Source organism: Macaca nemestrina, chromosome 7 (assembly GCF_043159975.1).
Source record: "Macaca nemestrina isolate mMacNem1 chromosome 7, mMacNem.hap1, whole genome shotgun sequence".
Lineage (NCBI taxonomy): Eukaryota > Metazoa > Chordata > Mammalia > Primates > Cercopithecidae > Macaca > Macaca nemestrina.
This window is the reverse complement of record NC_092131.1, coordinates 122,745,257-122,759,634: the sequence shown is the minus strand read 5'-3', so window position 1 is coordinate 122,759,634 and position 14,378 is coordinate 122,745,257. Positions and strand designations below refer to the sequence as shown.

Below are 14,378 nucleotides of genomic sequence, written 5' to 3'. Positions count from 1 at the left end.
AGCACTTTTCATAATAGCCTAAACATTAAAACAACCCTGAAGGGGGCCTGCCCCTCCACACCTGTGAGTATTTCTCCTCAGGAGGGATAAGAGACTGAGAAAAGAAATAAGACACAGAGACAAAGAGAAAGAACAGTGGGCCCAGGGGACCCGTACACTCAGCATGCAAGGACCTGCACCAGCACCGGTCTCTGAGTTCCCTCAGTATTTATTGATCACTATTTTCACTATCTAGGCAAGGGGAGTGCGGCAGAATGGGGTGAACAGGGTGATAGTGGGGAGAAGATCAGCAGGAAAACATGTGAGTAACAGAATCTGCGTCATAAATAGTCATAAATAAGTTCGAGGGAAGGTACTGTGCCCAGATGTGCACTTAGGCTAGATTTATGTTTCTCTTTACCCAAACATCTCAGTGTACCAAAGAGTAACAGAGCAGTATTGCTGCCAGCATATCTCTCCTCCAGCCACTCGGCGGTTTTCTCCTATCTCAGAATAGAAGGAACAGTCGACTTTACACGAGACATTCCGTTCCCAGGGATGTGCGGGAAACAGAGGCCTTCCTCTTATCTCAACTGCAAGAGGTCTTCCTCTTCTACTATCTCCTCAGCACAGACCCTTTACGTGTGTCGGGCTGGGGGATGGTTAGGTCTTTCCGTTCCCACGAGGCCATATCTCAGGCTGTCTCAATGGGGGGAAACCCTGGACAATACCCAGGCTTTCTTGGGCAGAGGTGCCTGCAGTTTTCCACAGAGCATCGTGTCCCTGGTTAATAAAGAATGGAGAATGGCGATGACTTTTGCCAAGCATACTGTCTGCAAACATATTGTTAACAAGTCACATCCTGCACAGCCTTAAATCCCTTAAACCTTGATTCAATACAGCACATGTTTCTGTGAGCACAGGGCAAAATGGAGTTTCTTATGTCTACCTTTTCTACATAGACACAGTAATAATCTGATATCTCTTTCTTTTCCACCCACACAACCCAAATGTCCATCAATTGAGGAACGGGTAAACAAAATGCGGTATGTCCACATAATAGAATATTATTTGGTCATACAAAGAATGAAGTACTGATAAACGCTACGACATGGATGAATCTTGAAAACATTATGTTAAGAGAAAGAAGTCAGTCACAGTAGATCATATATTATATTAGTCCACTTAAATGAAATGTCTTAAAAGTGAATCTATAGAGACAAGCTGTAGTAGGTTTGTGGTTTCTTAGAGCTGGGGGGATTGAGGAGAAACAGGAAGTAACTACTAATGGGTATAGGGTTCCTTTTTTAAGATAATGAAAATATTCTAAAATTGGTTGTTAGGCTGGATGTGGTGGCTCACGCCTGTAATTCCAGCACTTTGGGAAGCTGAAGTGGGAGAATCACTTGAGGGCAGGAGTTCAAGACCAGTCTGGGAAACACAGTGAAACCTTGTCTCTACAAATCATAAAAAAAAATTAGCCAGACATGGTGGCAGGTGCCTGTGGTCACAGTTACTTGGGAGGCTGAGGCAGGAAGATCACTTGAGCCCAGGCAGTGAGCCAGGTTTATGCCACTGCACTCTAGCCTGGGTGACCCAGCGAGATCCTGTCTCAAAATAATAATCTAAAAAAGATAATATTTTAAAAGCAACCAAAGCAGAGGTGAGGTGGGATGGAGTGGGGAGGACACATTACATAAAAGGAAACTGATAGAAATGATAACTGACTTTTCATAAGAAACAATGAAGACCAAAAGATATTGTAACAGTATTTTAAAGTGCTAAAATAAGTAAATGATCAAACCAGAATTCTTTTCCAGTAAATATATCCTCAAAAAATAAGGTGAAAAAATGACATTTTTATTTAAATAGAAGATAGGAGGATTTGTCACCAGGAAACTGCTGAGGTTACTTGAAATCTTACCTGCAAATTATTTAACACTTGTCCCAACAATAGGTAGAATCTCATTTCCCTCTCTTAGAATCTGGGCTGGCCTTATCACTGGCTTCTAACTAACACAATGTACGGGAAGTAACCTATATGACTTCTAAGGCTAAGTCATAAAAAGCAATGCAGTTGCCACCTGACTCTCTCAGGGCACATGCTTTTTGGATCCCTGACCTACCATATCAGAAGTCTGGCTACCTTGAACAAGTGATGTTGGAGTGATGTTGGAGTGATGCTACATGAACAAGCATGTGAAGAAACCACACAGAAATAGAGGCGCTGGACAATGAGAGCACATGGACGTAGGGAGGGGAACAACATGCACTGGGGCCTATTAGGGGGTGGGGTGGGAGGTGAAACAACATCAGGAAAAATAGCTAATGCATGCTGGGCTTAATACCTAGGTTTTAAGTATTGGTTTGATAGGTACAGCAAACCACCACGGCACACATTTACCTATGTAACAAACCTGCACATCTGCGCATGTACCACAGAACCAAAAATTAAAATAAATTAAAAAAAAAAAATAGAGACACTGAAGGGCCCAGCTATTCCAAATCCTAGTTTAATGAGTCTTCCTATTTCAGGCACCAGATGTGATAAAGAAGACTTTGACCTGTCCCTAGCCTCAGCCACCAGCTGCCATGTCACAGACACTCAAAGAGCTTATGGAGAGGCCCATTGGTAAAGAACTAAGGTCTCTGGCTAACAGCCAGCGTGGTAAATTGAAAATGTCCCTCAAAAGTTATCCACATAGTGTTACCATGTGACCCAGCAAGTTGAAAGCTGTTAAAATTAACTTAAATGGCAAAAACTTGGAAGAGATTTGAAGATGTAATTAAATGAAGGATCTTGAGACCGAAAGATTACCTCGTATTATCCAGTTGGGCTCTAAATTCAATCACATGTATTCTTGCAAGTGGGAGCAGAGAGAGATTTGACATGCACAGAAGAGAAACAATGTGACCACAGAGGCAGAGATGGGAGTGGTGCAACTACAAGACAAGAGTGGAATGCTGGAGCTCCAGGAGCTGGAAGAGGCAGGGAGCAGATTCTGCCGTAGAGCCTCTGGAGGAAAAGCAGTCCTCCTGACACCTTGACTTTAGCCCACTGAAACCAATTTTGAACTTCTGTCTTCCAGAACTGGGAAAGAATAAATATCTGTTGTCTTAAGCCACCAAGTTTGTGGTAATTGTTATAGTGCAGTGGGAAACTCACACATCCGGTGAGAAACAGGTTTGTCAACAACTTCATGAGTGAGATTGAAAGCAGGTCTTACTACTCCAGATGGCTGTTACCCTGGCTGACACCTGGACTGAAACATCATGAGAGACCTGAGCCAGAACCACTCAGTTAAGTTGCTCCTTTTTTTTTTTTTTTTTAAAGAAAAAAAAGAAATGTATTCAGGCTGAAGGGACTTGGCCCTGATGGAAACATGAATCTACAGAAAGGAATGGTGATCACTGTAAATGCTAAATATATTGGGAATAAAAGAAGAATCTCCACTCTTACTGTCTCTACTCAACATTACATTTGGAGATCCTAAAAGATGCAATAAGGCAAGAATTAAAAGGGAAAATGACTGGAAAGGAAGAAGTAAAACTTTTTATTAACAGATACCAAAATTTTGAACATAAAAGTCTTAGGGGAATCTACAAAAAAAGGTGTTAGAATTAATAAGTAAATTTGGTATGGTTGCAGGATATATGGTCAATATTTAAAAATCAGTTATATTTATACTAACAGCAACTGACTAGAAAATTAAATTTAAAATACAGTTTTGGCTAGGCACGGTGGCACACACCTGTAATCCCAGCACTTTGGGAGGCCAAGGCAGGTGGATCACCTGAAGTCAGGAGTTTGAGACCAACCTGGCCAACATGGTGAAACCCCGTCTCTACTAAAATTACAAAAAATTAGCCTGGCATGTTGGTGGGCACCTGTAACTTCAGCTGCTTAGGAGGCTGAGGCATGAGAATTGCTTGAACCTAGGAGGCAGAGGTTGCAGTGAGCCAAGATCACACCATTGTACTACAACCTGGGCAACAAGAGTGAAACTCTGTCTCAAAAAATAAATAAATAAATAAATAAAAATAAATTTAAAAATAAAATAAATTAGTTCTCATAGCAACAAAAACATAAAATTTCTAGAAATGTTTAAGAAAAAAATGTGCAAGATATCTACACTGAAAGGTATAAAACATGGTTGAGACAAATCAAAGACCTAAATTAATGGAAATGCATACCATGTTCATGGATCAGATGATTCATCCAATTTGAAATATAGAGTCAATTTATTCCCAGTCAAATTTCAAACAGTCTTTTTTTAGTAAACTGACAAGATGATTCTACATTTTACATAGAAGTACAAAGGATCTAGTATATTAGGAATCTATTATTATGTAACAAATATCCCAAAATGTAGTGGCTTATAAAAAACAAACACTATCTCACAATTTCTATGGGTTAGGAATCTAGGTATAGGCTAGCTCTGGCTCAAAGTGTCTCCTAGGGTTACTGTCAAACTGTCAACCAGGGCTGCAGTCTTCATATGAAGGCTCAGTGGAGGAGAATAAGCTTCCAAAAGCAGACTCGTGATTGTTGGCAGGATTCAGTTCTTTGCAGGTTGTTGTCAATCCCTCCCTGAATGTTGGCCAGAGGTCTCCCTCAGGTCCTTACACATAAGTCTGTCTTAGAGTGAGCAAGAAAGAAAATGAAAGAGAGCAATCAAAATGAAAGCCACAGTATTTTTGTAGTCTAATCTCTGAAGTGAAATCCCATCACTTTTTGTAATTATACACTTTTAGTTCTTTTAAAATGTAAAATTAAATTGTTATTGACTACAGGGTTATTTTTATGGTCATAATAAAAATTACATAGAAATAAAAAAAAAGAAATCCCACCACTTCTGCCATATTCTATGTTAGAAATGAATCACTAGATCCAGCCCATGTTCTAGGGTAGATGATTACACAAGAATTCAAAAGTCAAGAATATCAGAGGGCAAGAATCATTGAGCAATATCTTAGAGGCTGCATACTGCACCTAGCATAGATAAAACAATCTTGTAGGGGGAAACAATTCACAAAGTTAGAGGACCAACACTACCTGATTTCAAGATTTAGTATAAGACTGTAGTAGTGGGCCAGGTGCAGTGGCTCTGGCCTGTTCATCCCAGCACTTTGGAAGGCCGAGGTGGGAAGATCACTTCAGGCCAGGAGTTCAAGGCCAGCCTGGGCAATGTAGCAAGACCCCATCTCTTAAAAAAAAAAAACTTTTAAAAAGCTATAGAATGAAAACAGTATGGTATTATATAGAGAAATAATTGCTAAATGGAAGAAAATCCAGAAATAGGCTGACACAAATGTGGTAAATTTTAGATAAAGGAGCCAAGCAATTTAATGTGGGAAATAGTAGAACACATAGAAAAAAAAAAAAAATATATATATATATATACACACACACACACGTATATATGACCTTGAAATAGCAAAGATTTCTTAGAGAGGGCACAATAGCACTAACCATAGAAGAAAAAAACTAGGTAAATTGGGCTTTATTAAATAAAAAAAAAATTTGCTCATCAAAAGACACACCATTGGCCAGGGGTGGTGGCTCACACCTGTAATCCCAGCACTTTGGGAGGTCGAGGTGGGTGGATCACTTGAGGTCAGGAGTTCAAGACCAGACTGGGCAACATGGTGAAACCCGGTCTGTACTAAAAATACAAAACTTAGCTGGGCATGGTGCCACACGCCTTTAGAACCAGCTGCTCAAAGGCTGAGGCACAAGAATTGCTTGAACCCAGGAGGCGGAGGCTGCAGTGAGCCAATATCACACCACTGCACTCTAGCCTGGGCAACAGAGCGAGACCCTGTCTCAGAAAAAAAAAAAAAAAAAGACACACAATTTAGAAAATGAAGATAAGCCACAAACTGGGAAAAAATATTTGTAATACATGTATCTGACAAAATATAACCAGAATATATAAAGAATGCCTACAAATCAATAATAAAAGGATTAAGGACCCAATTACAAAATGAGCTACAGATTTGAAAAGATAATTTACAAAAGAAGACATGGAAATAACCAATAAGCACATGAAAATATGCTCAATGTCACTGACCATCAGGGAAATGTAAGTTAAAACCACAGCAAGATGTCACTATCCACCCACCAGAATGAAACTAAAAAGAGTAACAATACCCAGTGTTGACAAAGATGTGGAAACTTCTGGCAGCTTCTTTAAGCACACACCTATCTTCTGACCCAGTAAGTCTATTCCTAGGGATTTAGCCAAGAAAATGAGAACATATGTCCACAAAAACACCTTATACAGGCCAGGCGCGGTGGCTCAAGCCTGTAATCCCAGCACTTTGGGAGGCCGAGACGGGTGGATCACGAGGTCAGGAGATTGAGACCATCCTGGCTAACACGGTGAAACCCCGTCTCTACTAAAAAATACAAACAACTAGCCGGGCGAGGTGGTGGGCGCCTGTAGTCCCAGCTACTCGGGAGGCTGAGGCAGGAGAATGGCTTAAACCTGGGAGGCGGAGCTTGCAGTGAGCACCCCAGCCTGGGTGACAGAGCGAGACTCAGTCTCAAAGGAAAAAAAAAGAAACACCTTATACAAGAATTTCATAGCAGCTTTATTCACAAAATCTTCAAACTGGAAACAACTCAAATGCCCATCAATAGATTAATGGATAAAAAAATTGTAGTATAGCCATACAATGGAATTCTACTTAAACGTACAGATGAATGAACTACTGAGATACTTAGCAATACTGATCAATCTCACAAACATTTCGATGAGTGCAAGGAGTCAGACAAGTAATGTTCTGTGTGATCCCATGCATGCCATCCTCAAGAACAGCTGGAACGCTGGCTGTTCAGAACAGTGGTTACTTATGGGAAAAGGAGGGTGAAGACTGATTAATTGACTGATCTCCTGCCTTAGCCTCCTGAGTAGCTGGGACTATAGATGCACGCACCTCCACACCCAGCTAACATCTAAATTCTTATTTTACAGCTGTTTGGGACCAGAGTTTGAGCTAGGCCCTAGATAGCCTTCACATGGTCACAACCTTTACAGTTTCCAAAGGACCTTCCCAGCCCTGTTCTAAAGTGTTCCTCACAGGCTCCCTTGCAAGAAGCCAGAATTGTCTGGGTAGGAGGCCAGAGCTGGGATCCAGGGGTCTCTTATAGGACCCAGTGTGAGATAGGATTTTTTTTCTACCACCACTGGCCCTAGATGAAACTGTGATTTTGCAGGGATGAAGAGGTAAGTAGTGAGTTCCCCTTCCCTGGAGGTAATCAAGTCAGAGTAGATTGATAATATGTGAATACTGTAATACAGTGGGTTGGACTTAGTGACCTAAAAAACCTGCTTGCCTGGTACTCTGCCATTCAGGGGCTTGCCTGGAGACAGTGAGTTAGCTTTGGGCCCAGATCCTGATTTCAGGTCAGTTTGAGCTCTGCTGCCCCTGGCTAAAATCTCTGCAGCTCCTGCAAGGACTAGAGCTGGCTTGGGCTGACTTGCATCCGGAAGTTATCCAGATCTGTACTCAGAAGTCTAGGACCAGTGTTCGTTTGCCCTAGAGACTCACGCTTTCCACGGATGTGCCTGACCCTTTGATCTTGGGCTCTTGACACCAGCACTTTGATTTCCTGTGGCTTTTACATGATAGTCCCAAATCTGCCCTGTTCCCACTGCCTTTTAGTTTCTTGAACACTACAAGCTCCATCCCACCTTGGGGGCTTTGCACATGCTGCACCCATTTCCTAGAAAGTTCTTCCCCTAACCAACTCCTACTCCTGTTTCAGGTCTCAGTTTAAATACTGCTTTACCAGGAGAGCCTGCACCAACCCTCAAGACCAAGTCAGATCTTCGTTATATTCCCTCTGTCTTTTTTTGTTTTTTTAATTATCAACATTTTTTAAAAATGTTTTTATTGTGGTAAAATACATATAACATAAAATTTTCCATTGAAATATTTTTAAGTGTATAATTCAGTGGCATTGATTATATTCCCTTTTTTTTTTTTTATTCCTTCATGGCACCTGTCACAATTACAGTTTAATTGAACAATTATTTGTTAATGTCTGTCTTCCCTGTGAGCATGCAAACTCCTTAAGGTACAGACTTGTTTTTGTTTTCTGTTATATTCTTCAGTGCTTAGCACAATGCCTGCTTATTCTACAATAAATAATTTTGAATAAATGAATGTATTCTTATCAAAAAGAGAGAAAAACAATAAAGAAACCAAAACATGAAACAACAACTGTGTTTCAATATCACGGGAAGTGGGCAGTGGGAGTGGGAAGAATTTCAGCACTAGAAAGCCCAGATAGTCCATGTTTAAGGACACCTGTGTTCTTTCAGTGACATTCGCCTTGCGATTGCCCCTCCTAGGCTAGCACACGCCAGAGACACAGAGCTCACTCCCTGTCATCCTGAGAAAACTCTGTCCATGGGAACAGCCTTGCTCACGCAGCTTGTAGCTGCCTCCTGTGACTGTTCCACATCCCTGGCTCTTAGGGGGCTCCTCTCTGCACCCAGTCTTTGGGTAGGCAGTGCCGGGAGAGTCAGCTAGGAGCCCAGAGTGAGTGTGGTCAGTTCAGAGCCTGACAGCCCTCCCTGGGCCAGATGGGACCCTTGGAGCTCCCAAGTCCTGGCCTCCTGCCTCCACCTCACCCCTAGTCCAGCCTGTACTCACTGCTGCTAGATTCACAAACCCCAAACCAGGCTCTCCCTGGGCTTCTGCTGCTTGCACCCCTCCCAGAGCTCCTGAGTGCCTCCTCCTTTGGGCCTGGCTGACTCAACTCAAGAGGTTGAGTCTGGCCACGTCAACCTCTCTAGGCACAGGAGTTAGCCGGGCCCCAACCTGACCAGTCTGATGGCCACTCGTAACATCTCCACGACCATGCCTTTGGTCAGCACAGTGCCCTGCTTGCCATCCGGGCATCCACAGCCTTTCAAACCCAGGATGGACTGTCCTCTTCGTAGGTTCCTTCCCAAGCCCTTCCTCCACAATGGGCTTCCTTAGGCTCAGGGAGACTGGTGTCTCCACTGGACAGAGGGCTTCCCAGGGTCGGGACCCATGCCCTGGGTAGGCTCAAGGGGTGTCCCTGATGGAGGACATGGTCTACAGCCACAGCCTCAAGGGCACAGAACACAAGCTGCCAGAGCAGGGCCAGTGTCAGCTCAGGCCCCATTGGTTTTGCCTCTCCTGGCCCCGGCCTGGCTGTTTCCTCCGGACACCTGCCCCAATCACTCGGATCCAGCCCTGCAACTGGTGTGGCAGGAAAGGGAACTCTCGTGGTCAGGGGAGGGTGCAAGCTCTCCTCTGGCTCTCAGCCTCCCCTTTCTTCCACATTCTGTCTTCCCCTCTGCAACACTGGGAATCAGGGGGAAGATAAGCCCCTCTCAGGCTATGGAGGAATGCAGACCCGCCTTTCCCCAGGAGCAGCTGCCATGGCCACAAGGTCAGGGCAAATGGGCAGGTCTGAGATAGAGCCCTTCTGATATGGTCTGGCTGTGTCCCCACCCAAATCTCGTCTTGAATTCCCATGTGTTGTGAGAGAGAACAGGTGGGAGGTAATTGCATCATGGGGGCAGGTCTTTCCCATGCTGTTCGCATTATAGTAAGTCACACGAGATCTGATGGTCATTATAAGGGGGAGTTTTTCTGCTCAAGCTCTCTTGTCTTGTCTGCTGCCATATGAGACGTGCCTTTCATCTTCTGCCATGATTGTGAGGCCGCCCCAGCCACATGGAACTGTAAGTCCGATAAACCTCTTTCTTTTGTAAACTTCCCTGTCTCCGGTATGTCTTTATCAGCAGCGGGAAAACAGACTAATACACCTTCCCTCCTGGAGTTGGCCTGGAGGAGCAGAGAAGCAGAAAGGGGCATCACAGTGGCGGCAAGAACAACGATCTCTCTGCCTTATTTATTTACCTATTTTTTGAGACAGGGTCTTGCTGTGTCACCCAAGTGGAGTGCAGTGGTGCCATCATAGCCTGACCTCCCGGGCTCAACTGATTCTCCCACGTCAGCCTTCTGAGTAGCTGGGACCACAGGTATGTGCCACCACATTTGGCTAATTTTTTTTTTTCCTTTTTTGAGACGGAGTTTCACTCTTGTTGCCCAGGCTAGAGTGCAATGGTGCAATCTCAGCTCACCACAACCTCTGCCTCCGAGGTTCAAGCAGTTCTCCTGCCTCAGCCTCTCGAGTAGCTGGGATTACAGGCATGTGCCACCAGGCTTGGCTAATTTTTTTTTTTTGTATTTTTTTAGTAGAGATGGAGTTTCTCCATTTTGGTCAGGCTGGTCTCGAACTCCCGACCTCAGGTGATCTGCCCACCTTGGCCTCCCAAAGTGCTGGGATTACAGGCGTGAGCCACTGTGCTCGGCCTTTTTTGTATTTTTTTAAGCAAATTTTTGTATTTTTCGTACAGACGGGGTTTCGCCATGTTACCCAGGCTGGTCTTAAACTTCTGGGCTTAAACAATCCACCTGTTTTGCCCTACCAAAGTGCTGGAATTACAGGTGTGAGCCATTGTGCCCAGCCTATTTTTTATTTTTATTGTTTTTTTTGAGACAGAGTCTTGCTCTGTAGTCCAGGCTAGAGTGCAGTGGCCATAGCTCATTGCAGCCTCACACTCCTGAGCTCCAGTGATCCTCCCACCTCAGCCTCCTGAGTAGCTGGGACTACAGATGCACACCATCATGCCTGGCCAATTTTTAAATTTTTAGCAGAGACAAGGTCTTGCTTTGTTGCCCAGACTGGTCTTGAACTCCTGCACTCAAGCAATCTTCCTTCCTTGGCCTTCCAAAGTGCTAGAATTACAGGCATGAGCCACTGCACCTGGCTCTCTCTGACTTTAGAACAATGTTTAACAAGAATTAAGTTCTTTCCTCACAGCTGCTCTGCAAGAATGTCAGAGCAGGTTTGGCTTCCCTGTTTGACAGATGGGGAAACTGAGGCTCAGAGAAGGTGTCTTGCCAAGGGTCACAGAATGGGTTAGGAGCAGAGCTGGACTGGAACCCAAGGCATGTGCCCTCCAGCCTGCTGCTAAGAGCGTTCCAGGATATCGCTATAAGGGTTACTATGCCCGTGATGGGTAACTCTTGTGCTTTGAAAACATTTTCATACATATCAGTTGGTGGAATCCACCCAATTTTTCCGCAGTGTCAATGAAGTTCAGGCATTTTATATTTATTTGCGCAGAGGATGCTATTGAGGCCCAGAGAGGTTAAACAATGTATCCAAAGTCACTCAGCAAGAAAGTAGTCGAACTGGCACTCCAACTCTTGGGTTTTTAGCCTTTCTCTTTCCCCACAGGGTCCCAAGACCCATTTACCCTTTCAGGAGGGAGTCCTCCTCTGCACAAGCCTAGGGTTCTGCCTCAAGTTTGCCTACCTTCCTTCAGTGATGTCTGCAAAACAAGCCCGGGCCTCTGTGAGCCTTGCAGGGCACACAGGACCCTCTGCCACCCCTATTCACCATAGGCCTGAGACATGGACGTCAAAGCCACTGGGCTCCTGAGCCCCACTTGGCCCCTCACTCATAGCGAGCAGAAGACCCTGAGATCCTGCAGACCTTGATTTTTGTTTTCAAGAGCTCCCCTGGCCCTGGCTGTCCTCATGCCTGTCTACCCCTGCTCTGGACACATTTGTTTCCTTTTTTTTTTTTTTTATGAGATGGAGTTTTGCTCTTGTGGCCCAGGCTGGAGTGCAGTGGCACGGTCTTGGCTCACTGCAATCTGCACCTCCCGGGTTCAAGCGATTCTTCTGCCTCAGCCTCCTGAGTAGCTGGGATTACAGGCACGTAACACCACCTGGTTAATTTTTGTATTTTTAGTAGAGACGGAGTTTCATCACATTGGGCAAGCTGGTCTCGAACTCCTGATCCCGGGCAATCCACCCGACTCAGCATCCCAAAGTGCTGGGATTACAGGCGTGAGCCATTGTGCCTGGTCTCTGGACACATTTCGATGTGCTCCTCTGAGCATCTCGCCTGGCCTTCCTGCTCTCTGAGCCCACAAGCCCCAGGGAGGAGTGGAAGTGCCAGGATACCAGGGCCCAGAGGAGATCCTGAATCTGCCCTAGGGTGAGGAAGTCAGTCCAACTTTCCTCCAGGGGCCTTTGACCCTCTGTGCGTCTGACCTATGCCCAGGGATGGGCTGGCCCTCATGCTCCTGGAGGCTTTGCAGGGAGGAGTCCTTGCTTCTGGGAGAACGGGAGTCCACTTTGGCTTAGCAGGGTCCTCCGGAGACCCAGGGCACGGCCCAGCTGCCAGCCCTCGGAGGGGCCTCTGCATCTCTGAGGTGTGTTAACATCTGTTCCCATTTCCTTCTATATTCCTTCCCCATAACCTCCCATCAGGACAGTGGCCATAGTCTTGGAAGCTCAGACACTGGCATTTCCTCCCCATTACTACAGAGGGCTCGGGCCCTGGCATTTAGCTCCTGTCCTCCCCGGTTCTATGCGCCCACCATCTAGACTTCTCCCATCCCCATACTTCCTATCTTGCTTTGCTAGGTCGTTCTCTCTGCCGACTGCTCTTGTCTCCACTCTGACTGTCAAGGTCCATCTCAGGCGCCCCAGTTAGAAGCCTCCCTCTCTCTGCCCCTTAGCCTGTGCCCCTCCTGGACACAAATCACAGTGTGTGTGTTGTGTGTGTGTGTGTGTGTGTGTGTGTGTGTGTGTGCGCGCGCGCGTGCCTGCCTTCTTCCTGCCTCCTGACCAGGGCATCCCAGGGCTGGGACTGAGTCCCATCTTCTCAGGATCCCCTACTCCCTGGATGGATAGGGCCTGGGCCAGGGTGGGCATTGGTGAATGCCTGACACATTGAATCCGCTTCCTCTGAATCACAGATCACTGGAATATACACAGTGGAAGGGCTTTAGGGAAACCTCAGCCACTGCACTCATATTCAGACAGGGAAGCTACAGCCCAGAGGGGCAAAGGGACTTGCCAAGGTCACACAGCAAACCGGAGCGAGAACCTCTGGCTCCTCGACAAAACTTGTCTGTCTTTGACACCTGCAGGCAAAAGGCCCCCTTGAGAAGACAGGGAAATGTTCTTCTTGACTAAAAAATTCCTCCTCCATCCAATTGAGATCCAACGGGTCTCCCACTGCAGCCCCAGCTCATACCCCTGGGATGTGCCTCATTCTTTGATGAGCCTTTCTTGGCTATGCTAAGTAACCCTCCAAATGACTGGTTCTTCTTCCATCTTACGGATTGCCCAGATCCTTCCCTTCATTTCCCAGGTGAAGAAACTGAGGCTCAGAGAGAGAAGCAACTTGCCCAAGTTCACACAGCAGAGTAAAGTCTAGAACTCGGCCCACAGGTGCAGTGTGCAGAAACCCAACCACCGACTTACCTGGTTTTCAATTTTTCTTGGGTGGTCCCCACAGTCATGTCCTGCCGGCTCTCCTGTTGGGTCTCTCTGCTGTCCAGCATGCTGGGGTCCCCGTGTGGGCAGCCGTATCCAGCTCCAGAATTGCGTGGCATCTGCCTCAGGCTTCCACTGAAGACAGCTCAGTCACCCACTGTGAGAGGCTGGCCTTGAGTGGGCAGCGGGGGCAGGCATGGGGCGGGGGGAGGCGGCAACTAGAGTGACCCAAAGAGGCTCATTTCCTCTCTATTTTTAGAAGTTAAAAAAAAAAAAAAAAAAAAAGCTCCTCAGTGAAGTTTCTCAGAATTAAAACTTTCCTCTTCTTTGTGGTTTTGTTTCACTCAAGATGAGGAGAATTTCAATGAAGCCAGTGTTCTTTTTGATGCAAATCTGCTCCGCTTCTCCCAGGAGGTCTGGCCAATGGGCTCAGGGCTTCTGGGCCCCCAGAAAACCTCCTCACTGGCTTTAAAAGGCCATAGTGGTTCTCAGCACAAATCCAGACCCAGATCCTGAAGTGGCTGCTACCCCTGGCTGCATACACTCTGCACTCTTGACTTGCAGTCTGCCGAATGCTGCCCTGGGAGGGATCTCACCCACTCAGTCCACCTCCCCCAGGTCCTGCGTGGAGGCTGGAGATCTGAGGAGGGAGCCCACCCCGGCGGAAGGAGGGAGACATTTCCAACACTGAGAACTGTCACATGGTCTATAGAAGCATTTGCACTGAAGACATGATAGAGGCAACCGAGGAATGTGACTTTTCAAGGACATCTGAATAGAAGCCGGGACCTGCCCCTTCTTCTAAAGGAAGGAAGCATGTTACGGGTGGGTTTTCAGGCAGCCATAAAGAGATGGGAAATTCACATAGGACAAGGCCTTTTTCTGAATACCAAAAGTCTCACCTTTAAGACCATGTATTCATTCCCCAGGGCTGCTGTAACAAAGTTCCACAAGTTGGATGGCTTCCAACAACAGAAATATATTCTCTCATGGCTCTGGAGGCCAGATGTTGGAAATGAAGATGTGCGCAGGGCCACACTCCATCT

The 14,378-nt window shown here is 45.9% G+C and overlaps 1 protein-coding gene across 2 annotated transcripts in view; it reads right to left on the bottom strand.

Annotated features, from left to right (window-relative positions):
- The window catches only part of LOC105493145 (acyl-CoA synthetase bubblegum family member 1), a 64,654-nt gene extending 51,134 nt beyond the window's left edge, over nt 1-13,520 (bottom strand). The window contains exon 1 of one of the 2 annotated variants that reach the window (XM_011760608.2): nt 13,321-13,520. In XM_011760608.2, coding sequence (XP_011758910.2) covers nt 13,321-13,451 — 131 coding nt within the window. In that variant the 5' untranslated portion in view covers nt 13,452-13,520. The remainder of the gene's footprint in view (nt 1-13,320) is intronic. The other variant, XM_011760610.2, reaches the window with a different exon arrangement.
- Nucleotides 13,521-14,378: the final 858 nt, after the last annotated feature.